At 43.1% G+C, this 17384-nt stretch overlaps 1 protein-coding gene across 2 annotated transcripts in view; it reads right to left on the bottom strand.

Annotated features, from left to right (window-relative positions):
* TGFBR1 (transforming growth factor beta receptor 1) overlaps positions 1–17104 on the bottom strand; it is a 48445-nt gene extending 31341 nt beyond the window's left edge. Inside the window, exon 1 of one of the 2 annotated variants that reach the window (XM_059657470.1) lies at positions 16920–17104. In XM_059657470.1, the coding sequence (XP_059513453.1) occupies positions 16920–17010 (91 nt within the window). In that variant the 5' untranslated portion in view covers positions 17011–17104. The remainder of the gene's footprint in view (positions 1–16919) is intronic. The other variant, XM_059657472.1, reaches the window with a different exon arrangement.
* Between the last annotated feature and the right edge of the window lie 280 nt (positions 17105–17384).

Here is a 17384-nt window from a genome sequence, read left to right as displayed (position 1 = left end):
GAAGGGAAGAAAAGAGAAGGAGGGAGGAAAGGAAAATGAATACTCATTGGCTTGTACTTATTATAAAGTTATCGCCTGGGAGGATATGAAAGAAATAGGTAACACTAGCTTCCCAGGAAGAGAACCGGGTACAGAGGATAGGGATACTTATTCAACAAATATGTATCACCTACTATGTGCCAGTCCCTGTCCTAGCACTGGCCAGAGAATCAGAGCAAACCTTCATACAACTCTAGGATATAACTTAAACAGTGTGCACATGAAACTGTGAATGGTAGCTACTATTCCCTTTCTCCATTCATAGAGACCTGTGCAGAGTTTTTTGGCAATGACTTTTGGAACAGGGTTAGCCCAAAAACTTCACAGTAGTAGCATGAGAGCTACCTACAGGGAAGTAGATTTTCAGTTCCAAATTAACAAATTGTTGGAACACATCCAGTGTGTACATTTATATGCAATAATCCTAACTAATAAAGAATCATAACTCATTAACCATAAAATGTTCATGCTGGAAGGAACCTAATAATTACCAGATCCTAATCCCTTAGTTTATAGACAAGGAAACAGAAGTTTTCTAAGAGAAGTTCTCTATGAGTTACATCAACATAATCTAGACTTTTTCTAAAAGCACAAAAAGAAAAAAATGGATTATTAGATAATCTCTGGTGATTTCCCCCAAGTAAGACAAGACAAAAGGTCTCAACTCTTTCCCTTTGGGAAAGCAGAGTGGCTATAGATGTGACTTGGCTTCATAGATACTGAGGTCTACTAATAAACCTAAATGAAAGTGGCAGATCATTCTGGCAGGGGAATGAAACAGAAAATGTGGTAAGAGAAGGAAGTAGTAACCACCCACCAGCTGCCTTTGAATTAAGGGCAAGAGGAGAGTTACACCTAGGCCAGCAAACAGCAAAAGAACTATGGGAGCCACAGTTGAAGAAATTAGCTGACGGGGCTATGCAGTTAGTACTTTTAGAAGCAGAGAGCAAGGCCTGAACACCCTTTACCAGAAAAGAACAGTGTACGTACCCGGTGTAGAAAGGAAGAATATACCTTTAGGGGGACAGAGATGATCAGGAGGAGATTCCTACTATCAAGGAATTCACAATGTAGTGCAGAGAATAAACATGCCACTGATTAGGGGAAATGCAGACAAAATGCAGAGAAAGCACAGAAAAAGGAGACTTCTCTCAAAGATTAACCCTACAATGAGGCTTAAGAAAGCCTAAAGAAGAATGGGAGCTCATTCCAGGGAGATGATATTCAAAAATATTGTACACAGATTCAGGAATAAGAGAGTTAGGCAGTTTAGGAAACTATAAATAGATCGTATAATCATCTTGATGTAAGCAAAAAAACAAAAACAAAAACAAAAACCCCACAAAACTCAACACCTATTCATGATAAAAGAAAAAAAAGTCACCAGCTTTTCTTAAACCAGCAATTAGAAAACAAAAACTTCAAAAATATGTAATTTACAAAAGCATCAAAAAATCCAATACCTAGGAATAACTCTAACAAGACATGTAAGACCTTCACAGAGAAAGTTTCAAAAACATCCCTCAGCACTGCTATTTCCTGCTCCACAAAAGCATTTACACTTTCTACTCTTAATTGAGTATCTTGGTGTTTAGCTTTATGTCATTCCCATCCCTTTGTAGGACAAAGAAAAAAATTACTGAATTTAGTCAAAAGAAGGATGGTAGATATTGTCAGAAATCTCAGAGGCTCGGTGAACAACACATACAGTTAAATAAGCTTTAATTTTCTTGCCTTCCCTAGTCTGAAATGTTCATGTTCCTTGTCAAACAAGATGTCAAAGCAAGCAGTTCAATTCTGGTTGCAGTTACCTAGAGGAACATAGCTGAATTAAACTAAGCAAGGATATTAAAGCCCAGCCAAAACAAAGGGGCTTTAATAGCATTTTATAAAATTTCTAACCATTGAATCCATGGCCTCCCTTGGGGCATAAGCATGCAAGTATCTAGTGTTGTCTGAATTCCTTTCAAAGGAACATTTACCCTTTAAGACTAAACCAGAGCTTGGGATGCTCTGTAACCAATCTAATGAAGTTTTCAAACCTCAGAATCTAGATGTACAGAGATAGCATTAGGAATATGGGTTTCAAATTGCTTGTAGCACTGATGCTAGCGTTCTGGTTATGGAAGAAGGCCTCTAGTGGGGTGCGGTTATTAAAAGATAAGAGTCTGCCAGGGCTTGATGTTACTTATCCTTCAGAGAATTGAAAATACAGCACAGAATTATGCAGCATATGTATATGCAGCATGGAATTATGGCATCTACACACAAGTCAATAATTACTAGGTCCTAGCTACGGTTTAGAATGTTTCATATGTGATTATATCCATTTGCTCCATGAACTTTTTCCCCAGTTTCAGGATCTCTAAGCTAAATTAGATGCAAACAGCCAGTCACTCAGAGCAGCTATTTCCTCAGGGCACACCATCTGCTTGCAACACACAGCTAATTCCGAGTCTGGTGGTCCTTAAAGAGTATCCCCTAAGGTTTCTACTAGACTCCTAAAAGCCAATTTATTAAAACTCTTCCCTCCTTCCCCTTCTCCCACCATAAGGCAAGGGAAGGCTGGATTTGACAAAACTTAAATGACAAATGAGAAAGAGTGGAAAGGCCCTAGCTAAAAGAATACCTATATGACCTTAAAAATAAAAATAAAGAAAAGAAAAAAGAATTTGCCCTAGCCCAGTGGTCGGCAAACTGCGGCTTGGCAAACCGCGAGCCACATGCGGCTCTTTGGCCCCTTCAGTGTGGCTCTTCCACAAAATACCGACTTCTGCGCATGGGCCACGAAGTTTCAATCGCACTGTACGTGCGTGCCCGCACGATGTATTTGTGGAAGAGCCACACTGAAGGGGCCAAAGAGCCGCATGTGGCTCACGAGCCACGGTTTGCCAACCACGGCCCTAGCCAGTTTGGCTCTGTGCATAGAGAGTCGACCTGTGGACTGAAAGGTCCTGGGTTCAATTATGGTCAAGAGCACATGCCTGGATTGTAGGCTCTATCCCTAATGGGTGTCGTGCAGGAGGCAGCCGATCAATGATCCTTTCTCATCATTGATGTTTTTATCTCCTTCTCCCTTCCTCTCTGAAATCAATAAAAAAATAAAAAATAAAGAATTTGGTGGAAGAAACAATTGTGATCTTAGGGAGAAAGACTGTGAGAACAGAAAGATTCAAGCTTAGAAATGGATTAAAAATAAGAAGGAAGAGGGAAAGGGGGGGGCAGATGTAATACTTTCAACAATAAAGATTTTTTTAAAAATGTTTTATTGATTATTGATTTTTTACAGAGAGGAAGGGAGAGGGGTAGAGTCAGAAACATCGATGAGAGAGAAACATTGATCAGCTGCCTCCTGCACACCTCCCACTGGTGATGTGCCCGCAACCAAGGTACATGCCCTTGACCGGAATCGAACCCAGGACCCTTTAGTCTGCAGGCCGACGCTCTATCCACTGAGCCAAACCAGCTAGGGCAAAGATTTTTTTTTTTTAATTAAAAAAAAATAGGAAGAGAACAAAATTAAAATTTATCACAGGAAAATAGAAAGCAAAACAATAAAAATAAATTAGAGCATTTGTTCACGGGAACAGGATCTACAGTGCTAATTGGCTTGTTTGTTGGTGGGTTAGGGAATTTCAAATCTGCAACGCACAACTATCATTTGTAATTTACTTTTTTAAAGGCGAGAGAAAAAGAAAGAAAGGGACAAGAAAAAGTCAAGGTAGATCTGTGGTTCTTACTCCCTCAAGAATGTCAAGGAAAGGCCCTAAAACGTTCGCGCCCAAAGGCTCTGGCTCCAGGGTTGCTTTACTTCCTTTGGCTGTAGCAAGTACTGCTGGTTTGTCTGTGTTTAGATCAGTAAAATAAACACTCCGGGGTACGGAGATTTTTTTAAATTGCCCCCAACCCCAACATTTTATTATGAACATTTCAAACATTCAGAAAAAATCACAGAACTGTGAACACCTATATACCTATCACCTACATTCTATAATAGTTACTATTTTGCTACAACAGTGTCATTTATCCATCTATGCTTCCATCCGTTAGGTGGTCTGACTTGACAGTATTCTTCCATAAATTTAGGCAATTTTCAAAAAAATCATTTTCCCTAAAAGAAGTCTGAGTCAGAAAAGGGATGCTAAATTAAGTTCTAAAGTGAGGAGGAACCCAGAGAGATTCCTGTTCAGTCATTAGCTGAACTATTATCCTGAAATGCCACATGACTTCTGAGCCCCAATTTCCTCACCTGTAAAAAAAAAGTCAGATGTATTCTATGAAAAACTATCTCTTCATAACAACTGTCTTTTACTTCATGTTTTCTATGTGCCAGGTGTATGTCAGTTTTATGTGCACATCATATTTAATCTTTACAGGTCCCTTAACATTTTTGAGATACCATATTCATGAAAACTATCAACTGTTTTTAGGAGCATGTAGCCACTCTCCATGCTCCTTTCTATATTCTCAGTATTCTTCACTAGCATCAATTTTACACTGCTTTGGTGGAACTAGCAAGCAGAATTATCTTTTCTCATTGAGAAACATGAGCAAACTCTGGCCCCTGGTTTGTAATTTTTTCCAAATGGGAAATGAGATAAAAGAGCTAAAACTACGTTAACTTGTTTATTTTGGTAAAATAATTACATATAATTATTGTTTAAGGAAATCTACAATACACAATCTTGATGTTTTTATTTAAATCGGTTGCAGATTAAATAACAAAATTAAAAATGTCAGTTTTCAACTGGAGAAAGTACTCAAATCAACAGCCATGTGCTAAACAAAGAGACTCAATTAGAGCACATTATGGTTCAATTTGGAAATGAATACATCAAGCAAAAAAACAAAACAACCCTCCATACATATATTGTGTGTGTTTGTACAGATTGAAAAGCCAGTTACTGCTTTTCTATCTCTATATCCTCCTCAGGTTTAACTATCTCCTCCATGTTCAGTGCTCCCGAATATGTGTTTAAGACTTCACTTCCGGTAGAAAAAGCCATTTATTTGTTTTTGCTTTTTTCCATGGGAGCTATTTGTATTTCATTGCATATTTAAACATCTTATATTGTAGATGTAACAGGATGCCTGCACAAGGTGTCCTAGAACTATAAATATACACTATTATGTAATCACTGAGGTTCACACCTAGGAAATCTAGATGGAATGGTTCAGCCTGAAGCAAGTGAACAAAAATAAGGACGTTCAGCCCAGCCAGCGTGGCTCAGTGGTTGAGTGTCGACCCTCTTTCGTTTCCCGGTCAGGGCACAAGAGCACATGCCAAATGCGGGCTTGATCACCAGGAGGATACATGTTTCTCTCTCTCTCTCTCCTCTCTCTCTCTTTCTCTCCCTCTCTCCCCCTTCTTCCCTCCCTCCCCCCTCTTCTCTGAAATCAATTAAAAAACAATTTTTTTTTTAAATGAGGAGGTTCAGCCCTGTTGGTTAGAACAAGGATACACAGGAACAGGCCTAAAGTAGCTCAGTAACTGCAGAATAAGAATCCACACAAGTCATGGAGAGTGATAAACCAAATTCTTCACTTTATTTCCCAATGCCCCTTATACAAAGACTTCTACAATAGATTCTGCTTAAGAGCAAGGAGAAACCTGATTTTCCCAATGAAATCAGCCTATACCTACCAAAGAGTGTCCTTATTTAAATATTGGGGTTACTAAGGAAACTACATATGTAGGACCACTCTTTCTGAGTAAAGGAAGTCATCATTCCCAACATCCATTACCCACATAGGAGGCAGCTCTTCAAATAAGAAACCCAAGCAAAGACACCCTCTGGACCTTGCTGTACTGTGCCTGTTTGCTGAAAGGTATAGGTCTGGCTCTGTTCACCTTTGGTTGAAGTACCCAGATGATGTCTGCCAAATGGAGACAGGCCAAAAGATAAGGACATGAGGAAAATGTCTTTGTAAACCAGGTTGATCAGTTTCATGCAGTTTCATGTTGCTCTCTATTCATTATCCCCTCTAGCTTTTAGCAAAGCTTGATTTAAATGTTCCAGCCTTACATCAGCTGTTCTGTTGGCATTAGGTTAAGATTAGTGTGTTCATACTTGGATCAGAGCCTTAGAGTGGAGAAGAAAAATGACAGCAGCCATTGAACCCTCAAATACATGTTAAAGACGAAGCCTAAGAAAATAAGAATCAGGGCAGCCAGGTCCAGGAACCCTTACCACATGGAGATTCTTCCTGCATTGCAACCTTCCTGTTTGGAGTTCCATATTACTAATTAAAGAAGATGGCAGCCTCCTCATGAATTCTCAGTAACAGGCAATGAGATCTATGTAAACTATCAGGTTCCCTTACTACCCTTCGCTGCTAGAAAACTCAGAGCTAAGTATTGTGCTCAAGTTTTCTTCGGCTAAAGGGTATAGATAATTGTTCTTTCTTTTCCCCTTTTGCTTATTGGTTCTTATCTTTCTGAACATTAGTTTTGGTCTTATGTTTTATTTCAAGCTTCCTAAATCCGGTTTTGAAAAATGGTACAAGTACACAAGCCAATCTATGAATAAGTGTTGCCCAATACGAAGAGGCCAATCATATTACATTAAGAAAGTTACAAAATAGTGCTCATCTCTAAAGCCATAACTGCTAGGGGGTTTGAAAGCCCCATATACTGGCTAAAAACAATGAGCAAGAAAGCTTAGATTACACCTAAAAGTACAGAATTCTAGAGTAGAAACAGAACTTGGAGTTAATCAATTCCAACTTCCCACCTAGCACAAGAAATTCCTTCTACAACTTCTCACACAGAAGGCAATCAGCCTCTGCCTGAATGCTTGCAGTGATGAGAACAGAACCTTATAATGCTCCACTTTTGACAGTTCCCACTGATAGAAAGTCCTTCCTTATTTAAGTGAAATCTGCCTCTCAGTCTACCAGTTAATCATAGTTCTTCATTACATACACATGTATTTCCCCTTCCAAAAGACGGTCCTCCAGTTATTTAAATATATAAGTCCCCATTTATTAATTATTTACTGGTATCAGGCTATATGCTAGGTATTTTGTAAACACTGCACTATCTTTACAACTATCATTTAAGTTAGGTGTTATCCTCCTTTGAGAAGTGAGTCCCAGAGAGATACACTAATCAGAATCTAATTCCAGACAAATATATGGGGGTTCTTATATCTACTACTATAAACAAAGATTTTATTACATTTCTGGCAACCAAGTGACATGATTTGAATGCCTTCAAAACTGGAGGAATAACAGTGAAATCAATCCAAAGAGAAAAATAAAGATGGTCTAGAAATACAACTGCACCAATGTTTGGTCCATGGAGAAAACCAATAGTGTGAAGAGCATTTAACAGGGAGCTCCAGAAGATAGTCTGAGGTTAGACCTATGAAAAACAACCATGACCTAAAGCAGTGGTATAAATGCAGGCCAGGAACCAGAGCAGATTCCTAAGAGGTCAATCATATTACTGCAGAGAAAGCAGCACAAACTAAAGACTAATTTCAGTACAACCAGAAGATCACACATACTTCTGACTATATTCTTCTTTGGTGTTGGGGGTGGAGGGAGGGCAGTAGCAAGGGCACAGCATGGACATGAAATCCAGGAGGGAAGAATATCACAGTGAAATGAACAAGGCTCCAGATCTAAGCTAGGAGTTTGGGGTCAAAATAAATACTACTCCACTTAAGGTGGCAGAGAATGAGGTGGAAGGTGAAGGATGATAATCATTTCCTGACCTAAGATTCTCTCTCATTTCCAATTATGTTCCAGTCTTATATGTTTGCTGCCTATTGAACAATCCCATTTGGCTATACTATCACCTCAACCTTAACATGCTCAAACTAGAATTCATTCCCCCTTGATCTTTCTTTTGCCAAATTCCTTACTACTTAAAGGCATTATCCAGGAGTAAAAATCCTGGGGTCATTCTTTTTTTATTTCATGGAGTCCTTCTTAATTTTTATACTCCATTTTATAGCTAACTGGTACCACCATTCAGCTAAAAAGCATTCAGGCAAAAGAGCAGCCATGCAAAGGCACCACTACCTTCCAAGTTCATGTAAATGTCATAAAGCCACCCTTCCACTCCATTCCCAATGCCATCATACCAATCTCCAAATCTCCTACACAGCCATCTTGCTCCATGTTCTCTATGGTACATTTAGACTTCTTTTTCTACTTTAAAACCATCTTTCTGATTTTTAAGTCTCATAATTCTCTGAACTCACCTTTATGTGCTGAACTTCCTAAAATTTTTGAAACTAGCACATTCTTTCTTCACACACATCATCCACAATAAACTCTATCCATCCTGCAAGGCATGAAGAACAAGCCCTACCACCTCTAAAAAGTAGTCCCTGTGGTTGCTAGTATTGGATCTGTATTCATATTTCCACAGCATGTTATTTCTTGAAAACAAGCCGGCTTCTTTTTCTATACTTCCCATGTGTTGATCACTACTAAATATTTGCTGACTGAGATTAAATGAACCATTTCTTCTGAAGCTTTTTACCAACTTAAAAACACTTTTATTAGTTTTGATAACTACTGAAAGAGACAGAATGATTAAAGAATGGTCTTATTATACTAATAAAAAATGCATGGGGGGTGGAATAAGCCAAAATATTAATCACAGATAGTGACAGTTGTTTTCTTTTCTCTAATTCAAATGTTCAGATCTATATTACTTTGAGAAGCAAGGAGTTTGCTACAAATCTGCATAAAGCAATACTAATAGTGAGTCATCAACTATTACTAGACTCATCAGTCAGATTCAAATTACCTAAAAATATATTGTCAAATAAAAACTACAAGCATCTGAGTAACTTGCAGTTGCAAAGAGGCAAACTGTAATTAAGACAAGCTAAAGCAAATTCTCATGGTTTAAAAAAATAAAGAAAAAATAAAATCTTCCTGATTAAGAAGTAACCATAACAAGGCATCCTATACAAAAAAGAGCTAATATGCAAATGGTCATCACACCCTCACATCATCACACCCTCACACCTTCACAGATAATGGCTCAGACACTCAACACTGGGGAGAGAGGAATGGGGACCAGCCAGGCTGCGGCCCAGTAGAGGGACAAGCCACCCGCCCCGTGGTCCCAGGTGCCAGTGGCTACATCTGCACCTGTGGCCTGGGAGAGGGACAAGCCGCTTGCCCCATGGTCCTGGCGCCTGCGGCTGCAGCCCAGGTGAAGTCACCCACGGTCCCCGGCAGCTGCAGCCAGCCCGGGTGAAGCTGGCCCAGGTCCTGGGTGCCTGCAGCTGGCCAAAAGGAGGGATTAGGCCGGTAGGGGAGCAGTTAGGGGCAATCAGACAGGCAGACAGGCAGAGGTGGTTAGGGGCGACCAGGCAGACAGGCAGGCAAGTGGTTAGGAGCCAATGGTCCTGGATTGCGAGGCAGTCGGACATCCCCTGAGGGGTCCCGGATTGGAGAAGGGGCAGGCCAGACTGAGGGACAGCCCCCCCCTCCTGTGCACCAATTTCTTGCACCAGGCCTCTAGTCCTATATAATAAAGAGCTAATATGTTAATTAGACCAAACAACAGAACAACCAGACAACTTTCCGGACAAGGCCAGAGCTGCGAGGGCCAGCCGAGGCTGTGAGGACTGGCCAAGGCTGCGAGGGGCTGCAAGGACTGGCCAGGACTGCGAGGGCTGGCCGGGGCTGCAAGAGATGAGCCCCTTGCACAAATTTCGTGCATTGGGCCTCTAGTTTATTATATATGAAAGCAGCATGATGTACAAAAGAGTACACACTATGGAATACTCAAATGCAGGCTCCCCCATTCACTAACACTATGACCTCAATTTTCTGGTCTGTAAAATGGAAACAGAAGCTCTTCTATTTACAAACTTTTGGATACAAACAATGTTCCAATCTAAGCAGAATCCTGCCAACTCTGCTTACCCAGGTAGATGGGGTTAATGGTAATGCACAACCATTTGAGTCTCTCAGTGGTTAGTCTAGCCATCTGTTTGATCTGAAGCAGTGTCCTCCTTTTATAAATGTATTCATAATTAAAAGATGAAAGACAAAATTTAACATTTTTGGATAATGTAAGAGAAGTGAAAAGAATCCTAGGTTAGAATAAATGTCATAAAAATCTAGTTACCTCCTAAGCATTGGTCACCTGGACCTAGGAACAAATGGACTTATAAAGTCTTGGAAATTAACTGGTACATAAGTAAGAAGCATTTGTACAATTATACAGCCACCACCCAGGGTTGTTTATGAGCATTAAATGACACAAGGCAGGTAGAATGCCTGGCACATTCTTATAATATATTCCTTTCAGATTGATAAAGTGGTGCAAGGACCACTGAACCTTCAAGAAGTGTCAAAGCAAGTAAAAAACTTTTTTGAAGTTAGAAATCATTCTTTATAACGTATAATCCTCTCAAATTGTCAAAATGAGAAAGCAGCTTTACAAAAGGCCAGATCTGATATATAAAATTAGACCCATAAAACCAATCAAGCTTATTTCAATCACTAGTGTTTGAGAAAGTGTTTATCTAAAGAAAAAAAAATGCAAGTCAAACAGTTATAAGTTCATATCAAAAAGGGATAACCATACGAAACCTACCTGCATTATCTGAGCCAAAACCATACTGGATTTTAATTCAGAGCAGCAGCACATCTTAATGTTTATGGAGCTGCTTGGATTTTATATTGAGAAAATTCCGTTTTAAAAAGGCATTAAATGTTATCCTGAGTATTAGAGTTAGACTGGGTCAAGATAGACCATACATTTTGAGGAGATTCCAAAAGTTTTCTTGAGCCAGTCCTATGGATCAAAGCATGAAAATCTCTGAGAAGTATGCCAGCATCTGCCCTCAATTCCAGAAGCAGGAAACAAAGATGTGACCCAATCACATGATATCAAACCACAGTCCATCTGTTCTGAAAACTTGTATTATGTAAGACACCGCCAAGAAAGAACAGCAAAAGCCATGCAGTTTGTCAACATGTGCAGAGAGCTCTGTGGTTTGAAGAGACACATTCTTTCTCACATCAAAAAGGCCATCCACAGGACAATGACATTTTCAAAACCCACTTCATTAGACATAAGTATATCTGATACGACGTAACAGTTCAAGAATGGTGTCAAGTTCAGGTAACTATTTTAACTAGGCCTATAAGAATCTTTCAAAAAAGGCCCTTCCCACAGGAACAAGATTTGTCTTCCTCTTGATTATTTTGATTATGTCAATTCCCCATTTAATTTCAGTAACAAAGTAAATCATCTAAAATTCTAAGCCTGACCGTGTACTACAAGGCCTTTCAATTACATCCCATTTCAATTAAACTCAAAACTGTTTTACCATCTTCCAACGAACAATAAGCCTGGTTTCTCAACCAATAAACGCTGTACCTGGTCCTTTTATCAGCAATATAAGAGATTGACCTTCTCTTGCAGACTTTATATCTTGTAATCATCCCCCCTCCCTCCCACCTACAGAAGCCACTTTTCTTAAGTTCTCTGAAATTCAAGATAACTTCACTTAGGTAAATGACCCTGTGGTAGGCAGTTAAACAGACATGAGCAGAGCAAGGACAACAGGCCAGGTAAAGACCGTCACCAGGGCTGAAAACCCTAGCAGCAGACAAAACTGAGAAAACAAGGATCTACCCACAGGGTAACCTTTCCTCCCCTAGCATATCGCTGGTCATTTGGTTTAGACCCCCTGATCTTTCATATCACTAGCTATGCGGTTTGGACACTCCCGCACACTCAACACCTTTCCTCCCCTGGCATGTCACTAGTTATATGGGCCAGACCAGCCGTGGGCAAACTACAGCCCGCGGGCTGGATCCAGCACGTTTGAAATGAATAAAACTAAAAAAAAAAAAAAAAAAAAAAAAAGACCGTACCCTTTTATGTAATGATGTTTACTTTGAATTTATATTAGTTCACACAAACACTCCATCCCTGTTTTTGTTCCGCCCTCCGGTCCAGTTTAAGAACCCATTGTGGCCCTCGAGTCAAAAAGTTTGCCCACCCCTGGGCCAGATCCTTAGATGGGATGAACAAGGGCCTGGAGAATAGTCCTTAAGCATTAAGCCCCCCAGGACAGTCAGGTTCTGACCACCATCAAATACACCTAAGCCTCACTTGTGCTTCAGCTCCAGGCCCAGAAAAGCCAGACAAGAAAAGCCATGGCTGACATCAGCACCAGATGCATTGACTAATAACCCCTGCCCTGGCGCCCACCAATCAGTGGAGGCTACGACCCTGAAAGGATACACCTGGAAAGCTGATGGATTTTCTATTGAGATCCTCTTCTGGGACCTCCCCTAAAATCTCCATCCTTACAAGTCCTTAGGGACAGAAGACCCAGCAAGCTCTCCCTCTCCCCTTTCCTTGTCCCCTCCCCCCTTCCCCCACCCCCTGCACAATGTCTTTACCCTTCTCTCTCCTAAGCTCCAAGGGCCGCCCCCCCCCCCTTTTTTTGCCTCATTAGCTTGTTGTTTGAGCCCGTTTCTTCTATGGCTCACTTCTTCTATTTCTGTGACTTTCTTTCTTTTCTTATTTTTTACTTCTGTGACTTTCTAAATAAACTTTCTCTTATAGTTTGAGTCTTGACTCTGAATTCTTTCTTAGCCAAAACTCAAGTACCAAGGTTGCTGAACGGGTCTGACACCACTGGCCTAACACCTGTTGCCATTTTCACTGCCAACAACTCCGTTAACCCTGTTTTTCCCCACCACCATTCCGTGCCCCAAGTCATTCATATTTTAAAGTGCCATATTGAGCACAAGATTTGGAATCAGAAAATCAAAGTTCCTATCTTGGTTCTGCCCAACCTTGAGATATTCACCTTACCTCTCTGAGTCATGTTTTCCACCCATAAATGGAAGTAACTTAATGACTTTCACCATTAGAATGCCTACTCCTTATGGGCATCCCATAATATTCTCCCTCACTAATCCCACTTTGCAATATCTTTCTGATTTGTTTCCAATCACATATTATAGAGGTTTTAGAATTGCAAAAAATATATAATAATAATAATAATAATAATAATAATAATAGTGGTTAATACATCCAAATCACAGTAAAGAATAAGAAACTTAACTCGAAAGAGTAACTTGCCAGCCAGTCAATAAAAGCTTTGGTTTCTGCACTGGGGTAGGCTCTGGCACAGTTGAGGGGCACAGTTGAGGGACACCGTTTGCAAAGAGAGCTTAACACTCATCAAATCTCTCTTTCTGCCCACCTGCATTCTAGCCACTCTTCAGTCAGTTTAAGTCCTAAAGTGTCCAGGAAACCCCCAATCACTTCAGCTTACATTAATCATTTCCCTCTTTGAATTCTGATGCCTCTCTACTGGGAGTTATATTAAAAATATTTATCAACTGGCACCACAATGGTACTAACCAATCAGAAAAGATATCTGACCAATCAAAACACACATGGTCAATGGGAATTGCTGGCTGAACATCAATCCAATTTATTACTACCAATACCAAACAGCAATCTCAAACTCTAACACAACTTTCTCTTGATCTTCATGATCCCATGAATTAGGAAAAGTAGGTATCATACCCATTTTCTGTTTAACTAGAGGTAAAGTTGGGACTAATAACCAAACCTAAGAACAAACTGCTTATTTCACAACATCATATGACTCACTCTGAATATATATAGAATTATCAACTAATCCTATATAATAAAAGCCTAATATGCTAAGTGTCTGGTTGTCCAGTCGTCCGTTCAACCAATCAAAGCATACTATGCTAATGATAGGCTAAGGCCACTCAACCACTCGCTATGACATGCACTGACCACCAGGGGGCAGACAGTCGACCGGTAGGTTAGCTTGCTGCTGGAGTCCGGCAGATCAGGACTGAGCGAGATGGACTGGACATGCCCTGGAGCCCTCCCATGGTCTCTCCCCGGCATGGTCAACCTCCCGCGCCCCTCCACGGCCCCGATTGCACACCAGTGGGGACCCTCGGCCTGGCCTGCACCCTCTCGCAATCTGGGATCCCTCAGGGGATGTTGGAGAGCCGGTTTCAGCCCGATCCTGCAGGCCAGGCCGAGGGACCCCACTGGTGCATGAATTCATGCACCGGGCCGCTTGTATTGCATAACTATTAATATAACAGTATATTACATGAATGCTCAGTCAAATGGAATGCATTTAATCAACAAGCATTTAAGTGGAACAGAATATAAAACACAGTGCTAGGTTCAGAGAGCATAAAGAAAATAAAAGGCATAACCCTGGCCCTCTGATTACCTATAACATGTTCAAGAGTATAGTTAAAAAGTTAGTACAGGATGGTAGAAACAGGCAACAAAATCTGAAGTGCTATATGCAGTTCAGGGGAATAGAGTACAGGAAGGAAGTCAGCACTGAGAACTTCTCTGCTCACACTCCCCAAAGGGGCAAAATCATGTAATTTTGAAAAGGCTGAAAAGCCAGGAGTCAATAGGAAAACAGAAATCGCTGGAATTGAGGGTTTGCAATAGTGAGAAGTGTTGGATAATCAGAGATGGCCCTAATCATAAGCCTCAAGTGTTGGTCTAAGTGCTGAATACAAATGGGAAATCTTGTAAAACCTTTGTAGGGATGACTGAGGAAGATGAGCTCAGCAGTAGCCTATAGAAAAGCCTAGAAGAGAGAAACACTGGAAAGCAACTCGATTTTGAGGGATGACACAGGCAGGAGGACTAAACTGATAGATGCATACGAAGAAAGGAAGAGACATCCAAGAGATACTAATATAAAGAAGAGTTGGTTTGGGGGTGTGTTTGTAAAGAAAAAAGTTATGAATCGGCAGAAAGGAAACAAGCAGCACTCTCACATGATATACATGTAGACATACAGTGGTACTAAACTGTGTACTAGGGACAGGGAACCAATTTCCCTAGAGACATCTATGTTGGAGATAGCAGAAGCTGAGAAATACAAAACTGATACCCAGACAATAAGGAACTGTGAGTTCTTAAAAAGGAAGCCAAATTATAAACTTAGAAAAAGCACTGAGCTTCTTCAGAATGTATGAAAGGATGGGCTGAAACATCAACATACCCAACAAGGGCAGGCAGAACAATTGAGCTAGTCTATACTTAAGTGCATTAGCACCTGAATCAGCTTTGTATTCTAATGTATGCCACCATCTGTAAACTCCTCCAGAGCCTGGACTAGGCAATGTTCTGTACATCGATCACTCCAGTATTATTACTTGAGTCATGAAAACTTTGTGTGCTAAGTTAGGTGAAAAAGAATGAACTGTTATTTGAGTTAACAGTGGTGTGGAAATGTAATTTATGCTTGAGGAATAACTATATTGATTCTCCCATCTGTCCACCCATTTATCTTGCCCTCCTCCTTAGACTAATGTCAAAAATTGATGGTTTCCCTTAATGTAGGCCCAGTGAGAGGAGACTCCGGGAATGTATTAGGAGTCAGAAAGCCAATCTGATTTTCAAATTGTGAGGGCAAAATCTAAAAGTGAAGAATAAAGCTTATGCTCACTAGAAGACTGATAAAGACAAAAGGGCCAATTAGGTGTATGTATTAAAGTGTATAGGCTTAGGAAACACTCAACCCTGGGTGCAAATCCTAACTCCAGCTCTTAGTAAGTGAGTAAAAACAAACAAAAAAACCACCTCTCCACACCGCAGTTGTCCGGGGCAAATGCTATTTACTAGCCCCGAGGATTCAGTTAGGAGGATCAAGATAATGTACTCCGGTGCACTTTTTATGCATCCACATCACAGTAAGCTCTTGGTAAACAGTAGCTCTTGCTAATAATTGGCACCCTCCGTCCTGAGTTTCTGTTTCTGAAAACATCTGGTATTCAGTTTCAGAAACAGAAACGTGCTTTTCCACTGTATTTTAGTTGCTAACACTAAGGCTCTTCAATTCAGTTTTTAGTATTTTAGCTTGGATGCTAACAAAGTTCTTCACCCTCCTCGGTGGTAGGCAATGACCGGATACCCAGGTCCGATTTAATATTTTGGAAAACGGAGCGGGACATTCTCCCCCTTGAAAACCAGCTACACAGACGACTGATTCAAACGAACTGTCACTCCAGAAAAGGAACCTCACCGGCGATGTTCCTTCGAGGAAACAGAAGCGTCTGACCGCTTCACGGAGCCATCCCCATTCAAACATTCCCAACCCCGCAGAGTGAACAAAAAGTTCAAGTTTCGACGACGAAAACCATCTGCCGCCTCCCGAGGACGGGGTTCACTTCCACAATCCCCAGACGCACGCGAGAAGCCCTCCGCTCATCCTCGGGGCCCCGCTCCTCACACAAAGCTTCGCAGCTCCTGTCCAGAGCCACGGCCGGCTGCAGAGGCGGCCCCTCGCGGCGGGGTGGCCCCGCTGACCCCGGGGTCGCCGCCACACGCCGCCCGCTCCGCCGCGCGGGGAAGCCGTGCAGGTTCAGGGCTCACTCCCCGCGCGGGCAGCCTGGCGACTCGGACCCCGATCCTGCCCCGGGAGCCTCGCGGGCCAACCCGCTCTGGGCGGGGTGCCTGGGACAGCGCCACACGGCGCCCGGACGGAGGCCGGCCTCACACCCCTCTGCCCGCGCCCACTCGCTCCCCAGAGGGCAGTCCCCCATCTCAGACGGGCCTGAGACGACACCTCCCCCGCGGGGCCGAGAGCGGGGTCGGCCGGCCGCCGGCCGCCAGGCACGTCCACCCGCGCTCGGACACACGCCCCCGCCCCGCCTTCCCTCTCCGCCCGCGGCTCGCGTGGCGGCGGCCCGGCCAGTAAAGCCCGGCCCCTGCCCGGGCGCCGCCACCTGCGCCCCCGGCCCCGCGCCATGTTTGAGAAAGAGCAGGAGCGAGCCAGAGGCCGGGCCCGGCCCGCGCGCCCCGCCGCCGCCCGCCCGCCCCGCCGCCGCCCGCCAGCCCCGCCGCTCACCCGTCGCCCCCGGGACCAGTGTCATTGCCGCCGCCGCCGCCAGCACGAGGAGGAACAGCCAGGGACGCGGAGCAGCAACCGCTGCTTCCATGGTCCCGCCGCCACCGCCTGTGGCCCGGCCCGGCCACTGCCTCGCCTTAGCAAGCCCGCCTCGCCCCACCTCCCCCGCCGCGGCGGCGGCCTCGCTCCGGCCCTTTGTAACTGCTCGGGGGCCGCGCGCCCATTGGCTGCTGGCTCCCGCCGGCCCCGCCTCCGGCCGTCTGCTAGCCGCTGAGCGGGACCCAGCCCGGAGCCCCGCCCGCGGGTCCTCGGGACAGCCAATCCGGAGCCGCGGGTGCCCGGCCGCTGGCCACACCCCCAGGCTCCCCGGAGCAGCGCTTCCAGAGACCCCTGCCCAAGCCGGAGCCGCTCCACGCTCGCCGGAGACCTAGTGGGGGCAGGGTCCACACTAGCCCGCGTCCTGCC

The sequence above is a fragment of the Myotis daubentonii genome, chromosome 11, assembly GCF_963259705.1.
Source record: "Myotis daubentonii chromosome 11, mMyoDau2.1, whole genome shotgun sequence".
NCBI lineage: Eukaryota > Metazoa > Chordata > Mammalia > Chiroptera > Vespertilionidae > Myotis > Myotis daubentonii.
Note: the sequence above shows the minus strand (reverse complement) of the source record. Positions and strands in the feature narration are given on the sequence as shown.